At 33.5% G+C, this 16580-nt stretch overlaps 1 protein-coding gene across 2 annotated transcripts in view; it reads right to left on the bottom strand.

Moving 5' to 3' along the window:
- Positions 1-16023, bottom strand: part of LOC117107786 (guanylate-binding protein 1-like) — a 49242-nt gene extending 33219 nt beyond the window's left edge. For both annotated transcript variants that reach the window (XR_004445287.1, XM_033249563.1), the window contains exons 1-12: positions 15902-16023; positions 15465-15571; positions 14993-15160; positions 13772-13832; positions 13212-13360; positions 12333-12419; positions 11544-11735; positions 10739-10912; positions 8425-8621; positions 5785-5914; positions 4743-4907; positions 4149-4239 (exon numbers count right to left, since the gene is read on the bottom strand). Coding sequence is in view for 1 of the 2 variants with exons in the window: in XM_033249563.1 (XP_033105454.1) it covers positions 4149-4239; positions 4743-4907; positions 5785-5914; positions 8425-8621; positions 10739-10912; positions 11544-11735; positions 12333-12419; positions 13212-13360; positions 13772-13832; positions 14993-15160; positions 15465-15571; positions 15902-15962 (1582 nt within the window). In the remaining variant the exon portion in view is untranslated. The remainder of the gene's footprint in view (positions 1-4148; positions 4240-4742; positions 4908-5784; positions 5915-8424; positions 8622-10738; positions 10913-11543; positions 11736-12332; positions 12420-13211; positions 13361-13771; positions 13833-14992; positions 15161-15464; positions 15572-15901) is intronic.
- Positions 16024-16580: the final 557 nt, after the last annotated feature.

Below are 16580 nucleotides of genomic sequence, written 5' to 3'. Positions count from 1 at the left end.
GTCTTACGCCGTGTGTGTGAACACAGCCTAAAATAACCATCAACTTTTTTTTTTCAAAAACATCAATAGTGCCCTTGTGATAATTTGTCTTCCTATTAGTCTGCTAAATGTGAATTTGGGTGCTTCAACAAGGTTCCTGTATAGCCTAATAGCCCAGTTATGTTTTACACATTTTTTTTATCTAATGATTTTTACAGAATTCAAGGTTAAATGAGGTGGATGATAATAGTTGGGAAAGGACAAATATGTCTGCAAACTTCTGAACCCAATTTGTATTAATATCTTAAGACATGATTTTCCTGGAAAATTTTTTTTTTATGTTTTTGTTTTTTACAGGGGTAGTCTGTGGGTGCAACTCACCCATAGTCGCATACCTAGGGAAGGTTTGAAGACCTAAAATACACCCTACAACCAAGATTTTTTTATACCAGATCTTGGTTTCTCTTGTGTTCCTGGCTCGGTCTTTATTTACTTTTTTATCTCAAAGAAAAAATCTGTTTATACTTATTTTTAATTTCCTTATTAAAGTATGGACTACAAAACCAGAGACCAAGAACTAAGTGAAAATAAAGAAATTTGTAACTTGTAAGTCTTGTTTTCAAATATCTAGGTTTTCAAGACCAACAGATCCTGGTAATTTTTCTGCATAAATGTTTTCTTTTTTTTAAAGGAAAAAAGGGGTGGCAAAAAATAGATGAAAGGAACAACTTGTTTGATTTTTTTAATAGGCTCTGGTGGTGGAAATTATCAGAACCTGTTAACACCATTTGTTTTGCATTGTCTGATGGCATTGACCTGGTAGAAAGTACAAATTGCATAATTATCTTTCCTGCTATGTTTGAATTTGAATTTTTTTTAGTCCAATTGAACAAATCAATTTAACAGATACTATATTCATTTTATTTGAAATATTTTTCAAGAGGGTGGCCATTGAAGCTGAACCCAGAGACCAACTGATATGCATGGCTCTATAAAATGACTACAATATACAACATATACAAATAAAAAAGAACAAGTTGAAACATTCACAATTTAACAATAAAAAAAGCTGTAAATTCAATTTCTTACAAATGCATCCATAATAAGAGAGAAAAAAACACTCCCCCCCCCCAAAAAAAAAAAATACATTTGCAAAAATATGGATTTTTTTACACATTTGAAAAAATCAATAGTTTTTTTCAACTTGTGGGGTTAAAATATGTACAATACAGGCCTAACTAAAAAAATGTCTAAAATATATATTACTTCAAGCCCCTTTGGAATCAGCACTTGTTCTAATGGAATGTGCTGAAACTGTGGAAAACTGCTTTTTGGATTTACAGTGGATTTATATTGAATTTACATTGGAATTATACTAGATTTATTTTGGAATTACACTGGTTTTATATAGGTTAAACTAGCAAAACATCCCTTTAATGGATTTCTTTGGTCCTTTACATACAGCAAATGATGGCTTTATAGTTTTTACACTGGATTTATACTGACTAAACTAACAAAGCGTCCTTGTAAGTTTTACCAATATAAATCCAGTGCGGACAGCCGGGAAAAACATTTCTCTTGGTGAAGTTATTTAGCCATACTTAGGCTACGGTCACGCTAGAGTTTTCAAGTCTGGCTTGACTCACCGCGGGTGAGATTTTCATAATGTGACCGCATCTGCACCGACTCGCGCCTGGTGTGACCTCGATCTTAATCTACCTATCTTGATCCCGTCTCAGCACCCATATTGACCCTGGATTGACCCTGGTGTGACCGAGATTGACATTTCCTCGTCGGGTGTCGACCAATCACAGTCGATGACGCCGTTGCGTTTAGAAGTTCTTGAATAAAAAACCCGCGAGTTCTTCATGTGTGTTCAATCAAGACGCAATCATTACTTTTCATAAAAGTTAATTAAAATTTTAATTTTAAATTTTAAACTGCTGACCTGGTAGATTTGTGGGGCCAACCCGAGCTGAGAGACCAGATAGAAAGTAAAAAAACAAACAACAAAACTGGAATTTTTGGCGTGCTTGCTGACAGATTAGCCAGTCTCGGACATGAGAAGATAACGACAGCCCAAATTCAAACAAAAGTGAAGGCATTGCGAGCTTAATACAATCTGATAAAAGATCAGTTGAAGAAGAGTGGTTCGGGCACGTCTGGTGTACAATCTTTGATTGTGATCCACCCAATCACACGCGCGTATATTGAATCCCGTGAAACAGAGTTGGCCAAACTCTTTCTTTACGGCTCTGCTGTTTCGACTTTCATAATTTGGAGGTCAATCCAACTAGTGTGACCGACCCAGAATTTCAAGCCTGGCTTGAAATCTCACCTGTGTTGAGTCAAGCCAGGCTTGAGACGCTAGTGTGACCGTAGCCTTAGTTAAGCCAAGCAAATTGTGCAATGGAGATTATCCGTCAGGGTGTACGTTTCCAGGGCCATTTTTTCCGGGGCCATTTTTACCTACAACCAGCAATTAAGAAGCACCCACTTCATATATAGCATTTAATATGCCTGTAGCACATTGTAGTACTATTTTGTACGATATGCTATATTTGCTATTTAATGCAATGACATTGTCTGCTATAGATGGGTTAAGCAACTATGCAGTAGTAGCAGTTAAAGAATTAATGGATGGCTATGCTCAATCTTTATAAAACTTTAATATTACCGGTTATGACGTACTGTTGCTGCATGTGGGCACCTACTGAAATTTCAAATATTTATAGACGAGAAAGGGTACAAAAAAAAAGGCAACTAGAATAATTATGTACAGAAAGGAAGGAAATTGGGGCGTGTCATATTTATATAGATTAAGGATTTTGAATATTTTAAGCATGGAGGATATTTTTAAAGTATATCGACTAACGTTAGGTTTTAAAATAATGCATGGCCAATGTCCATTGTCATTTAATAATCTTGTGAGATCAAGTGAAAGGTGTGAAGGGCGATTAATACATTGGAAAGTTATTTTGTTATTTTTCCTAGATTATGGGAACAACTTCCTAATGAAATTAAACAATGTACATCCATTTCGGACTTTAAAGCCCAGCTCACAAAACACTTGATCTCAAAATATTAATAATAACAACTATTAATTATCTCTGTTTTCCATTTTGTTATAGTTAAATCAATTTATTTTGAATTTACTTTTTGTATATATTTATATTGTATTGTCATTGTATTTGTTTTTGATGATGGAGTAAGAGCAGTTTACTGTTGAGGCTTATGCCTATTACTTACTCCTGGCAAGAATATTTATGTACACTTTTTACTTTGCTGAATAAATATTATTATTATTATTACAGTATTATTAATAAGTATCATTGATATTGTATCAGCATGATTTAACCAGGAAGAGATATTAGCACCTCCCCGGTTTAACATACTGTAGTATTAAGGACAAATGATTTTCTCAAATAGAGAATATAAAAGAAAATTAAGTCCGACCATGGAGGTATAAAACACTATAGTCTATCCATTAAGGCTACAAGTACATACTGTCCATTAGAATCAAGGATGCAGGTTTATTTAATCCTTGCATAAGACATGATAGTACCAAGTGTTTAGTGACAACTCCTCCCTTATTAAATTACAATCATTGTGCTTTCAGCTAATTCCCTGGCCATATCATCAGTTCTGGAAAAACATAAGCGACTGGTATGGTACTTACATTACAGCATAAAAAGTGGACTCATCCATTTTGGTTTTAGGGTGGTGAAAATACTTTCAACAAACTATATACATCATTTCACAAATCTTTAATTTTTTTTGCAACATTAATAATAAAAAAAAATCTCAAATAAATAAAATCGCAGTTTCTAATTTTACATGCAAAAAAAAATTCAATTTAGAAGACTTTCTAAATGCTACCATATGAGGGCAGCATTCAATTTTATAGTCCAGTGAAGCATTATGTTAATTTGTAGATCCATATTTACTATGTTCATTGAAATAAACAAATAAAAAAAAAGTTATTACTAGTATATGAGCATCGCAGGAACTGCCAGAAAAAAGGAAATGCACTGCACAAGTGTGGTACAGTTCCTACTATTATTAGGTAAATTCCATATTTTACCATTTTATTGAAATCCATGAATACAGTATGTATACTTGTACAAGTGATGTATTTTTAGTCGTTACAAAATGTGCAGTCTACTTACCACTGGAAAGTTCACTGGCTTTTTCAAACATAGCTTCTATTGCCTTTGAATTCTTGAAAAGATAGGAATTCTTCATATTTTCCGCAGAAGCCTGAAGGTAAACCAAATTGGAAACATTTTACTAGCCTACTGTGTAAGTGTATTTTAGAGACACACAGTCAAACTCATTTCCTATATTTAAATATATTGACTTTAACAAACATATTTCTGCATTTTGAGAAAAGCAGAAAATACTAATGGTGATTTTGATTTGGTGAGTAGTACCTGTAAATATTTCTTTTTTCACACACAAAAAAATGATGATCATTACTAAAACTGATAGCATATCCTTTTAATTATATATCAAAAGGCAATTTCAACACTTCATATTCGATGCAAGACCAATCTTAAAGTCAACTGAGCTTCTCGCTTTAAACTTTCTCTGGGCTTTTGCTGGGGAAACACTGGTATATGAAATTGAATGTAAAGTTGGGCGTGGGCTTATAGTCAAGGGAACTACACTATTATCATTCAATGGCAGTAGCATTATTCAGTGGCAGAATTAAATAGAGTTCACATTTGGTCATTCAAGTATACCAGACTAGCATTTGTCACCTTGAGTTGGTTAAGGTGTTTCCTGTAGGCAGTCGTTTCCTTCAGTGGTTCCAAAAGTTCAGCATATCCTGTAATACAGCCAGCTAGTGCTTCATTGTAAGTGCTCATCATCTGCGAAGTCAGCACAGGTAGTGAAAGCTGGGCCAAAGCTTCTTCAACAGACAGCTAGGACAAATAAATTAACTCAATTAATATTCCTTGTTGAGTAACTAGGAAATTCAGGCTGGCCCCCGGTGACCCACGGAAACTAGTGTAGCACCACACCTAGTGTTGAATTGAGCAGTACTCCAAAAGAAATGGGTCCATGAAGTACACATGACCAAGAACTTATACATCTCTATCAAAAGATGTTCCACTTAAAGCAGACTTTTTATCATCCTTGTTTAGATACCACCACTAATGATGATTTTGAATAAAAACAAAGTTTTATTTCTGGTCAATTAGTGCACCCACCGCCACAAAAAAATGAAAATTTCAAAAACAAATAATTTCTTCTTTATTTTTATTACACCCTCCGCAGCCTTGAAATCTCCAAAAATAAGATATGTATATTTCTTCCTAATTACATAAATTTAAAGCATTTTAACCATCCCATTGATATTCTGTTTCATTCCAATACCATTATTTTTATTATTATTTCTCTTCCATCTGGATATTTTTGGCAAAACCATATGCTATATAAGAAAACAAAATTTTGGTTTTTTTTTTCCACCTTCCTCTAATGATCTTTATAAAAATAAGATTGTAAAACAAGTTATAAAAAAAGTCTCGCCTAAACTATATTTCGTAGGGGAAACAGCTTGATAGAATAGAACCAGGAACACCAATGACTCCATGCTTCAGTGCACACACAGTCGTTATCACCAGTTTTCATCAACATCACTCTCAATATTATATGTTATATATATAATGTAACAATCATTGAACCGGTTTGGATATATTTTTGAGTTTATTTGAATCTATTTAAATATTTTCCAACAATACAACTATCCAATCACCTTCATGTGATCAAATTTTTTTCATGAATAACATCCTAGCTAACCTCTTGTCTGTGTTGTATTTCTCCACAACGTAGCTTGATTTTCTTTTCATTCATTTCGTATGTCTTCTCAAAGTGTTCCTGTATCGTTACATTCATTTCTTTTGAAGATTCTTCAAATATAGTTTCCAATCTAAAGAAGTATATACCATATTCATTAAAAAGCATTAGTTAATAAATAAATTAAATAATACTAACAACAAACTATAATAATCATAATAATAATCATTTTCACTCATATGTACAGTCCATATGATGTTTACATATATTTTTACAATAGTAGTAGTAATTAATAATGATAATGATATTGTAACATTAATAATATTGACATATATCACCTCATATAAATATCTCCCCAATGGACCCAAGCTATATCCATAGCTTCATGCATGTTACACTAGTGATTCCAGGCATATCAAATTGTCATAACAGCTACTAAAATAATAATTATAACAATTATATACATTAAAATCAATATACAACTACAGCATATATAACTAGAGCAGTAACTCAATAGAGTGAAGCCTATACCTCCACCCTACATTCTCTGTGATTTATGCGTGCAAATTCTCTAACGCAGGGTAGGGTGCCATCTCGTAAAAATGATTACTTTTCAACTTTGACATCAAAAATAAAGAGGAAATCTCACGATTTCTGCATGCAAATTCTGTAGCAGCCATGTTACCAACTAGAACAATGTATGATGGGTGAAGCTGCAGCATACCCTCAAGAAAACAATGGAATCATCCATCATATTTGAGTACATTACTTTCTTGAGCCTTGCCTGAATACGAGGGGCAATAATTAAATTTCTGTGACTTTGCCCTTTTCTTTTGAAAATTGAATTCAAAAGAATGGTGCAGCAATATACTTGGTTGTTTTCAATCTGCGAGATTAGGCTCATTAGAATTTCTCTAGTCTCATAAATTTTTGAGGCAGTTTAAGAATTACTATTAATACAAAAAATGTTAATACTGCAAAAATCGTCATGGAAATCAAGGCATTTAGAGAAATTGGTAAAAAGGCAAAATGTTGCATTAGATAAGCTAGGCATAATTGCTTATGAATTAATCATATCCACTGGTTTTTAAATTTACATGTTGATTTCACCAAACAAAGTCTAGTAGGATATGCCCAATTCAGTAATTCGTTCAAATCAATTAGTATCTCTAATCAAATTTTAAGAGAGTTCAACTAACATCCACTGTTGACTATAGTTATCTCTTAATTATGTTAATATTACACAGTAGTATATGTTAGGCAGGGAGTTGTTAAAGAGAAAACAGATGACTGCCCCCTGATTTAGAGTGTATATGATGGATATTATGCCATGTTTGTATTATTTCCAGCTTTTAAAGTTATATCATATAAAATATGAAGACATAAAAGCATGCACAACATGCACTCTGTCAATTCCATAGACCTGGACAAGAAACTAATCTTAGTCTCACATTTGAGCAAAAAATTCAGTGCAGAGATCACTTCCTGACAGCAGACAAGATATTCCATCCTTTGACAAAAATTCCATGGGCAGGGGCCATGGCGACAGTTCACAGGAAGTGATCCAAGACGAGAGTTACTGTATGCGAGTATTTTAGGTTTTTATACATTTGTGGTTTTATGCAGCATATCAACAAAATGCTTATTAACGATTTTTTACAATACCAAATGCTGCTGTATAACTTTATTTTTTTGATCCCAGAATAAAACAAAATATAAATTGGAGAAATATGATGCACATGTTAATGTAATTTTATAGAAAGTAGTGTTTGTTGTTTAAAAATATAATAGGGAGCATTTAATTACCTACACAATTTTTTTATTTATTTATTAACCAAATCAACAGCAGACACAAATCCGCCACATACAGAATGGTACACAAGACAGGATACAGAAAACACTTAACTAATCACATCCAAGACAGTACGACGAAAAGTAGGCAAGTCAAAATTAAAAATATCAATATTAGGATAGGCCTGAACTAAGTTATTATAAGATATACTTAATCTACTAATAAACCCTTTTTTTAAAACATTAACTCTACTAAAAGGAATATTAAAAACATTGTTATTTCTTAAATTACGAACAGGAACACGGAGGCCAAAACAAGAAACTAAATTACAATCACAAATGGAATGCATACATTTAAATAGAAAAATAAGATCTTTAAGATATCTGCGGGACAGAGGTGAAAGTATAGAAAAGTGATAATCGTTATTGCAAGTATTTTTAGTTTTGCAATGACATGACCCTAGTATGCATTCACTCGGTGTGACTGCCCGTTTTTTCTGCAATCAGTAGTCTTAAAAACTACACTTCTTCGTTAAATTGACACAACTGAACTAGCTGGCCGCTAAATGTATGCGGTAGGATTTATATTACAAAAAACTTGCTTGTAATAAAAAAAATTACACCTGATACCGATCACTTCTGTAGAAGCCACTTTGTTTTGTAAATAATTCTCAACCATAATAACCATTGAATAATAAAATGAGACTTTAATTCAGGGGCAAGTAGAAATTGTGAGGGCAAACCAATTCCTAAGACTAGCTTGCCGGAAGGGCAACCAAATCTTACAAAATTCTGCGAGCCCTGGTGGAAACTGGTGTGATTACACAGAATTCAGAATTTTCAAAGACTCACCCAAAAAGAACTTGTTGCAGAAGCTTCAACGTCTTTCTATGAGCCTGCTGATGCCACTGCTCAAGTTCCTGTTCATTGATCGCTCCGTGATGGTGTTTCTCATGCAGCACCTCCATGTCAGTGTCATAAAACTTGAAGCAGTCCTGTACAGCCGACTGTTTCATGTCTTGAATGAATCCATGCCAGCGACTAGGGACCTGGTGGATTGAAAAAATTTATGAGATTAACAAAAATGCAATAAATGTCTAAGTGTAAATATTAGTAGTAATAATAATATTAATTGTGTGTTAACACCTCTCAAGTCCAAAGCTGAATAACATTCAAGCTGGCTTCAGTCTGGATAAAGGCCCCCAGTTTATTGAAAACACCGGAAATCATGTCTGGATTCACCGAAACTGGGCAATTGCAAGGCCAGCTTTGCAGGGGTCCTAATTCATGGTAGTTTCCCGGAAATCGGGACATCCCCCCCCCCCCCGCACACCAGACAAGAATCTCCTGGAAAATAAACCCATCTTCTGCAAATTCAATAAATCTGCATGTTTTTACTACTGTATTACTAGATGTGCTAAGACAAGCCGTTTTAACAGAGCTCTTGGATATGACTTCTTCCAACTTTGGAGTCAAACTCCTGTGTTTTGGTTTAATGTACCGTATATTTAAGCTGAAGTGCATACAAGTCAAAAAAACTGAAAGCACAATCATAGTTACCAACCTGAGAGATTTGAAATGCGTGACTATACATGGGGGGGGGGGGATCCAGGGGGGAACCGACGATCTGAGAATTTTTAAGCTTTTTAAAATGATTTCAGGGAGTGTTTGCTGACAATACTGGGTACATAAACAAAAATATTTTTAATAAAGCTCCGTGCAATTCAAGTTTCAATCTACAATAGGCCTATGTCTAATTTAAAGACCCGAACTATGTAGGCCTTCACAAACGTTTAAACGGGAAAAAGAAAATTTCTTGTTAAATTGATTCTCAAACAAAAGCTCTCTAATGACTCAAGTTACTGCATGACTGTTTATATATTTTTAATAACACCAATTTCATCTAATTTTAAATACAATTTCCCCTGAATTTGTGACAATTCATTATCATGCATAATCTTGTGCTAAATGCGCGACAAATTTATGATCATGCATGTGTTTCTGCAAAATGCATGTTTCATCCAACAACACTTTGAATAGCGGGATCATCCCGCATGATGCGAGAAGTTGGTAACTATGCACAATTTACATAACCGCACTAAGACTAACTATATTTAAACATATACTGTTTGTAATAAAATATGGAGAAAATATACTACATTTTAACTTTAATTAGTTAAAAAAAATCCTAACCTTTATATTGAGATTTTTATTTACAACCAACCTTTTTTTTTTTTATGGGATTTAAGGGTATCATTGGTCAATTGGTTCTAATTGACTTTCTAATTAATTTCTTCCTGACCTTTATATTGAGATTTTTATTTACTATATTTAAACATATACTGTTTGTAATAAAATATGGAGAAAATATACTACATTTTAACTTTAATTAGTTAAAAAAAATCCTAACCTTTATATTGAGATTTTTATTTACAACCAACCTTTTTTTTTTTTTATGGGATTTAAGGGTATCATTGGTCAATTGGTTCTAATTGACTTTCTAATTAATTTCTTCCTGACCTTTATATTGAGATTTTTATTTACTATATTTAAACACATACTGTTTGTAATAAAATATGGAGAAAATATACTACATTTTAACTTTAATTAGTTAAAAAAAATCCTAACCTTTATATTGAGATTTTTATTTACAACCAACCTTTTTTTTTTTTTTATGGGATTTAAGGGTATCATTGGTCAATTGGTTCTAATTGACTTTCTAATTAATTTCTTCCTGTTGAGTTCCTGTAAATTGACCATTAGAATGCATAAAAGAATTCATCCAACTCTAATATACCTTGATTAATTCCAAAATACAGTTCATCTACACATAACCCTAAATTAGGATACATTTCTTTTATGTATACATGCATAAAAATTAAATTATGATTGTCAAATTAACAGTAGCACATTCCGGAAAAAATATTTAGTCAATTGAACAAAAGAGTTCATTATTTAGCATGGTACTCATAAATACTTCAACAGCAGGTTTAATAAATAATTTTATTTTATAATAAGTCAAATAAGGTGTAAGGATTAAGTCAGGCACACTTTTATTAATCAATCAATCGAATATCTATGTTGACATAAATACTACAGTAGATGTACTAGTAGCAGCTTCACTATAAAGAGATGCCAGTGTCAACAACACCTGATATGCACCTACCTGTGCAAGGGAGCCCTCGTTAGCTGCTGTCACCAATATGTCAATCAATGAAGCCAGTTCTGGGCCTGTCATTGGACGATCATTTTTGCCCTTTGGTATTATTCCGTCTTTCAATTTCTGCAAAAGACTATCTCGCTCGTTCTTATATTCAATGGTTAAATCATCCTCTCTTGCCTGTTGACACAGATAACATAACAAAATATCAATTAACATTAAGTCTTTTGATATGCTTACATGACCAACAAGATGTAAAAATAATGCTGGGCTTTACAAAAAACACATACTCAGCTCCATTGGGGGGGGGGGGGGGTTATACCAACATTTCTGCCAGTAATCAGTACATATTTGCCAAGTCCAGTACTAGTAATGAGTTACCCACATACTCCTGGAGAATAGCAATCATTGGCAAAATGCCTTGCAAGGATGCAGCAACAGTTTGAACATCTAAACTCAAAGTTGAGATCTAGAATCATAACAGCTGTGTCAACCTCTCCCACATAAATATAAATTTGATGATGATAATATTGTTAAATTGGTATAATTGAAGACAAAAAATAAATAATGGTAAAAATGTTGAATATTTCTAAAATTCTAGAAATTGTGGTGGCCCACATGCTTATATTTTGGAAGAGTTTCGTATGACAAATCCATAAATATAGAATTGTCCATAATTAATGTGTTAAATAGTGTATTACATTTGATTTTTTGTAGTATACATATGAAAACAAATTCAATAGTTTTGTAATAATGTAATAATAGAAATAAAAAAGAAGTATAAAATAAAAACAGTGGTTGCTGGACTAACCTGTGATAAATCTTGTAAGAGATCTTTCTTTGTTGCAGGAAAGAAGAGTGTGTGGCAGTTAACAGATTCAAAGACATCAAGTAAACTGATCCTATGGTCTTCACTTTCCCAAGTCGAGGAGTCCATCATACCTTCAAGCCACTCTTTTGGAGACATGTCATCACCAATCGCTTGGACAAAGTCTTGAACCACCTAGTTACACATTTCATTTTTCGTATCCACTCACAGAATCATTCTTTCATCCAACCCTGGGAAGTTATAGTGGGCGGGGGCCACCCAGCCTTGAAGTTTTCCACCCAGTCTAAAGCTAATTCCATCGCCTTCCACCCACCCTTATTAACCCACTTTTCCATCCTTAAAATCTACTCGTATTATCTAGAGTTTACCAATGTTATTACACAACCACCCTCAAAATATCTATCCCCACCCTTAGTTTTCATTAGTTACAGCCCTGCCAACCATACATTTATTCAATCACCCTTTAATTTATTCATTAATTCATTATACTTTCATTCATCCATTTATTCAATCAATCAATGAATCCATCTGTCCACCCATCCAGTATTCATTCATTCTTCTAATCATCAATTCATTCATTCATTTCATAGAAGATTTCTTGTACATAGGCAGTATACATTAACATAGTTAACACATAATATTGTGGTACCGTGGTGTGACAGACAATCAATACATCAGAATACAGAATATTTACATTTTTAACAAACATATATTGGTAAATGAAGGCTCAGTTAGAAGGTTTGCAATTAAATGAATTCAAATTATACTAACCCACATTAGAGGAGGGAAAGTCAAAAGATCATGATTAAAGTCGTTTGCCCATTTAGCACGTGACATCTGAGACCGAAGCGCAAAAAGCTGAAATTTGAGTAAAGAAAAAACACATTTCTAAATTAACAAATTATTTAAAACTGCTACATGTTTATTCAAAACTTATTATGAACATAATTATGAATTAATAAACGAAAATAGAGCAGGTTGATTGGTAATTATAGAAATCATCCAACAGTGTAGTTAACTATTTAATTGGAATTACAAACAAATATGAAATTAATTGATGATTCTAATGTTAACATTTATCAATTTAATACACATTGCTATGTAAATGAATCATCCCAAACGTTAATCAATAAGGAAATCACCACCATCATTATTATTAAATCTTTCCGGCTCTTGACATCATACTATAAACGCCAGATAAATTTCTGTCATATGGACCGTGATGCGCATATGTAAAATAGAATATTCAGGAATAAAGGACAGGTAGGGTAAGTTTTTTAAATTATTATTCCTGTGCTGTTTGTTTTAGGATTTCCGTCATTAATTATTCTAGGAAACAGAACTTATCTATTTTAACCAGTGGTAAATATTACCTTATACGCGAATGACAAAATGTTACACAACACATGTGCTATGAAAAATGTGTCCACTGCAGTACAACGTCTGTGTAAATGAGCATTTGTGTAAGATCAGCATGACACTCGTGTTAAGGAAACAGGGAATGCTGAAGCCTGTAACACTGAATAGTGTGTATGAGCATCTTTGCTCTGGTTTTGCGTGTATAAAGAATAGTTAGTTTTTTTAATAGTTTGATTTAAAAATGTTCCATTTTTCATTTTGACGATGAAAAAAACAAGGGTAGAAAAGTACCTGTGTTCTTCTTGCCAGAAGTTCCAAGTAGTCCATATCAGCCTGGTCAATGATCTTCACAGAGTTGTAGATAAGATAGGAGCTGAGTAAAGTTGCCACAGCGAAGATCTTTGCATCATAACGTTCTGATACATTGTTAGCAGCAAATCCTTAAAAAAAACAAATTAAAAAAAAATCATTTTTGTAAAAGGAAAACAACAACAAAGACAAAAAATATAAAAAATATATTGAAATAGAATATTTAAATTTAAAAAAAAAAAAATTACTAAATGTGAATTTATAATCCATTTTTTGGCGTTCTATATCATCTTTGCAAATGATCTTTGGAAAAAACCTTTTCAAATTAACAGGGTGAAGTGTAGTGGGATAGCTCGATGAATAAGCCAGAGGAGGTAGTTCACAAAATAAGGTGATTTTTAACTACTATTTTGCAATGGACATTATCAATGGAGAAATGACTGGGGGACTCAAACTTTTTTTGGTGGGGGACATGCATCCCCTGCACACCCCCTAGATATGGCACTATGGCTAGCAAATTGAAAAACATCAATTTTACTCACCTTCAGTATCTAGAAATATTAATGATATTTTCTGACCACTGGACAATGTCACTGGTAGTGGCTACATAAAAAAAAACAAAATGTATTCACTTGTCAATACACGCCGATTTATATTAACCAGTAGTGACTGACCAGTGTCTTCACCTAAATATCACAATTAATATATTTTTATATAATATCACATGATCAATTGGTGTGATTAGACAAGCTAAGAAGTTAACCCAGTCAAGGAGTTCCTTCAACAGTCGGACCCAGCACATATTTGGATGCTAGCAGACTGCCTCTGGGATAGGACTGGCATCAGTAGGAGGAACAAAACTAAACTATACTGATATGTATAGAGATTAATCAAACGTTGTGTACAGTAATACTTACAATTTACTATAAATTTACATAAGCCCAATTCTGTCTGTCTGCTTATAGACTTGAAAATTGCTCAACGAACCTTCAAATTTTGGATACTGTTAGAAACGTATTGTATTAGTCGAGCGAGTAGTAAAAAAAAAACGTCTAAAACCACTGACAATCTGTGATTTGGCGGCCTGTTTTTCGTTAGTTGTTTATGTTTGATAAAAACTACAGCATCATCTCGGAGCTAAACTGCAGTCCTCAGGTCTACAAAATACTTAGAGCGCGAAATATACAGTAGCATTAATGCGGCTGGCGATAAAAACTACAGTACCACAGCTGCCCTGCTGAACCGCAGTACCCAGTATTTTGTATTTATAATACGCATGATACTGATAGTATTTGGTAATTTAAATATACTTGTAATTATAGTAAGATAATAATAGTGAGAAAACCACATAACAGCATGACTGTTAAAAACTGAAAAACAACAGCTATAAAGTAGTGGACAATTTTTCATTGGTGATTACAGTGGGAAAACCACACAAATGACACCATCAAGCTACTGGTATTTTCTAGTTAGTATTTCTCCTGAAGACGATTGAAGCAACTCAATCGAAACGTCGAGACTTTCTCAACTACAACAGTTCTTTTCAGAACTACCTACACTACAGTACATGGTGTACTGCAAACTTTAACATATATATTATTAATAGTGTTCATTACTATATATTTTTGAGTCATCTTCACCTTAATTGTTATTTGCATGATAATTATCTTTGCAATTTTTCACCATTTTATCAAGAACTGCATTACATCTTATCACTATACAATAAAAATGCAGATGACTGCTGTCAGTAAACCGAAGCCTACCTTTCCCCACATCCATATGCCCATCGTTTCTGGTTTGACGAAGGGTCCGATATTGAATCCGAAACCCTGACGTTTGCCCATCAGTTGATTTAGAAGAAAGGATTTTCCAGAGTGGTACTTGCCCACAATGGCAGCAACGGCTACCGGTCCTTCTATCTGATACAATGTCTGTGTGGATATAAATAAAGGCATTGTTAAACAAGTGAGGGAGTGATAGAAGTTGTTGCTGCTCCTAGCATTCAACACTGGGCAATAGCTGATACATGGATTCCCTTATTGTAAATGATTCAAGACTGAATGTATTGTCTCTCACAAAATGAAGAAATTACAAGCTTGTTATTACATTTTAAAATATAAGGCCTAATATAGTAATATTAATAATAATAGCAACAATAATCAATACCTATTACTATACCAACCCACATTTAAAATCGATTGATTGACAATGGATAACTCATTTTTAAAATCCTACCTTCACAAAATCATGATTTAAAATCAGCTGTTTGTGTTCAATATCTGGTTTGACAAGCTGAAGTGGTTCATCTCTCAAATTCAGATTCTCGTCTGCACATAAACTACCTGAAAATTTAAAATAGGATTCGAGCATAAAATTGCCGTTGGCTAGGCCCTATGTAATTGGCCTGAGTCGTCTCAGAGTCTGTTCTACAGTTTAAGGCCTGACACTGAGTGACTGTGCAGTAGGCCTACGCGCGAGTCTAGGTCATCTAGGCCTGCCTAGGCTACCCGTACGCACCACGTCCTATCGTATAATAATTAAGCTAGCCAATCCTTCCAACCTACCTAGGCCTAGCTGTATTTTTCCTAAAAAACATACCATGTGTCATACTAAAAAGTAATTAATGTAGGCCTTGTATTGGCTAACAGTACAATATAGGCTCAGAAACTTACTGTTCAAGAATAATAGTGTTATGATGACAGCACAAACCCACGAAATTTGTTCTCTCGCCATGCTTGTATCGTCGTCGCGTCGACAGATCGAAACAGAGGTTAAAGCTCGCGCGCCTGTGAAAAGTTACCAAATAACCAATCAGAATGGAATATTTAGTGCACATGACACGCCACACCGGACAAAATAAACCACCACCGGACAATTTCTTAAGTACAGCTCTTTGTATATTTTAATAATCTTTGAAAGATATTTATATTATATAAGTTAATAAGTGAATTAAAAATGTAGTTATATATTGGTAAATATCTGAGACCTGAATTATTATTAACATATTACAAGGATATGTTCTACTATCGAACTTCTTTGGTCCAATGAAACCTGCATAATTTATGTAGGCCCTAAATTATTTATTATGTGGAATTTTTTGTTGTCAAATTTAAATATGTAAATTTTATTAAAGAAAAGTCGTATACAGTTATCCAGTCATACAGGATCTAATGCCATTAATGTAAACATGTAGTTTTATAATGTTACTTTTTGTCCAACAATGACTTCATTCCTAAGCCGAGTGGGTAGTGTATTACATTTTCAGAGCATGCTTCCTGTAGCATTGAGTCACTTCTTGTTGGATAAGAATGGAATGAAAAAAGCCACACAAAAGCAAACATTTTATAACAG

This window comes from Anneissia japonica, unplaced genomic scaffold, assembly GCF_011630105.1.
Source record: "Anneissia japonica isolate Jap-2015-1 unplaced genomic scaffold, ASM1163010v1 scaffold288091_len1417266_cov198, whole genome shotgun sequence".
In the NCBI taxonomy this organism is placed as follows: Eukaryota; Metazoa; Echinodermata; class Crinoidea; order Comatulida; family Comatulidae; genus Anneissia; species Anneissia japonica.
Note: the sequence above shows the minus strand (reverse complement) of the source record. Positions and strands in the feature narration are given on the sequence as shown.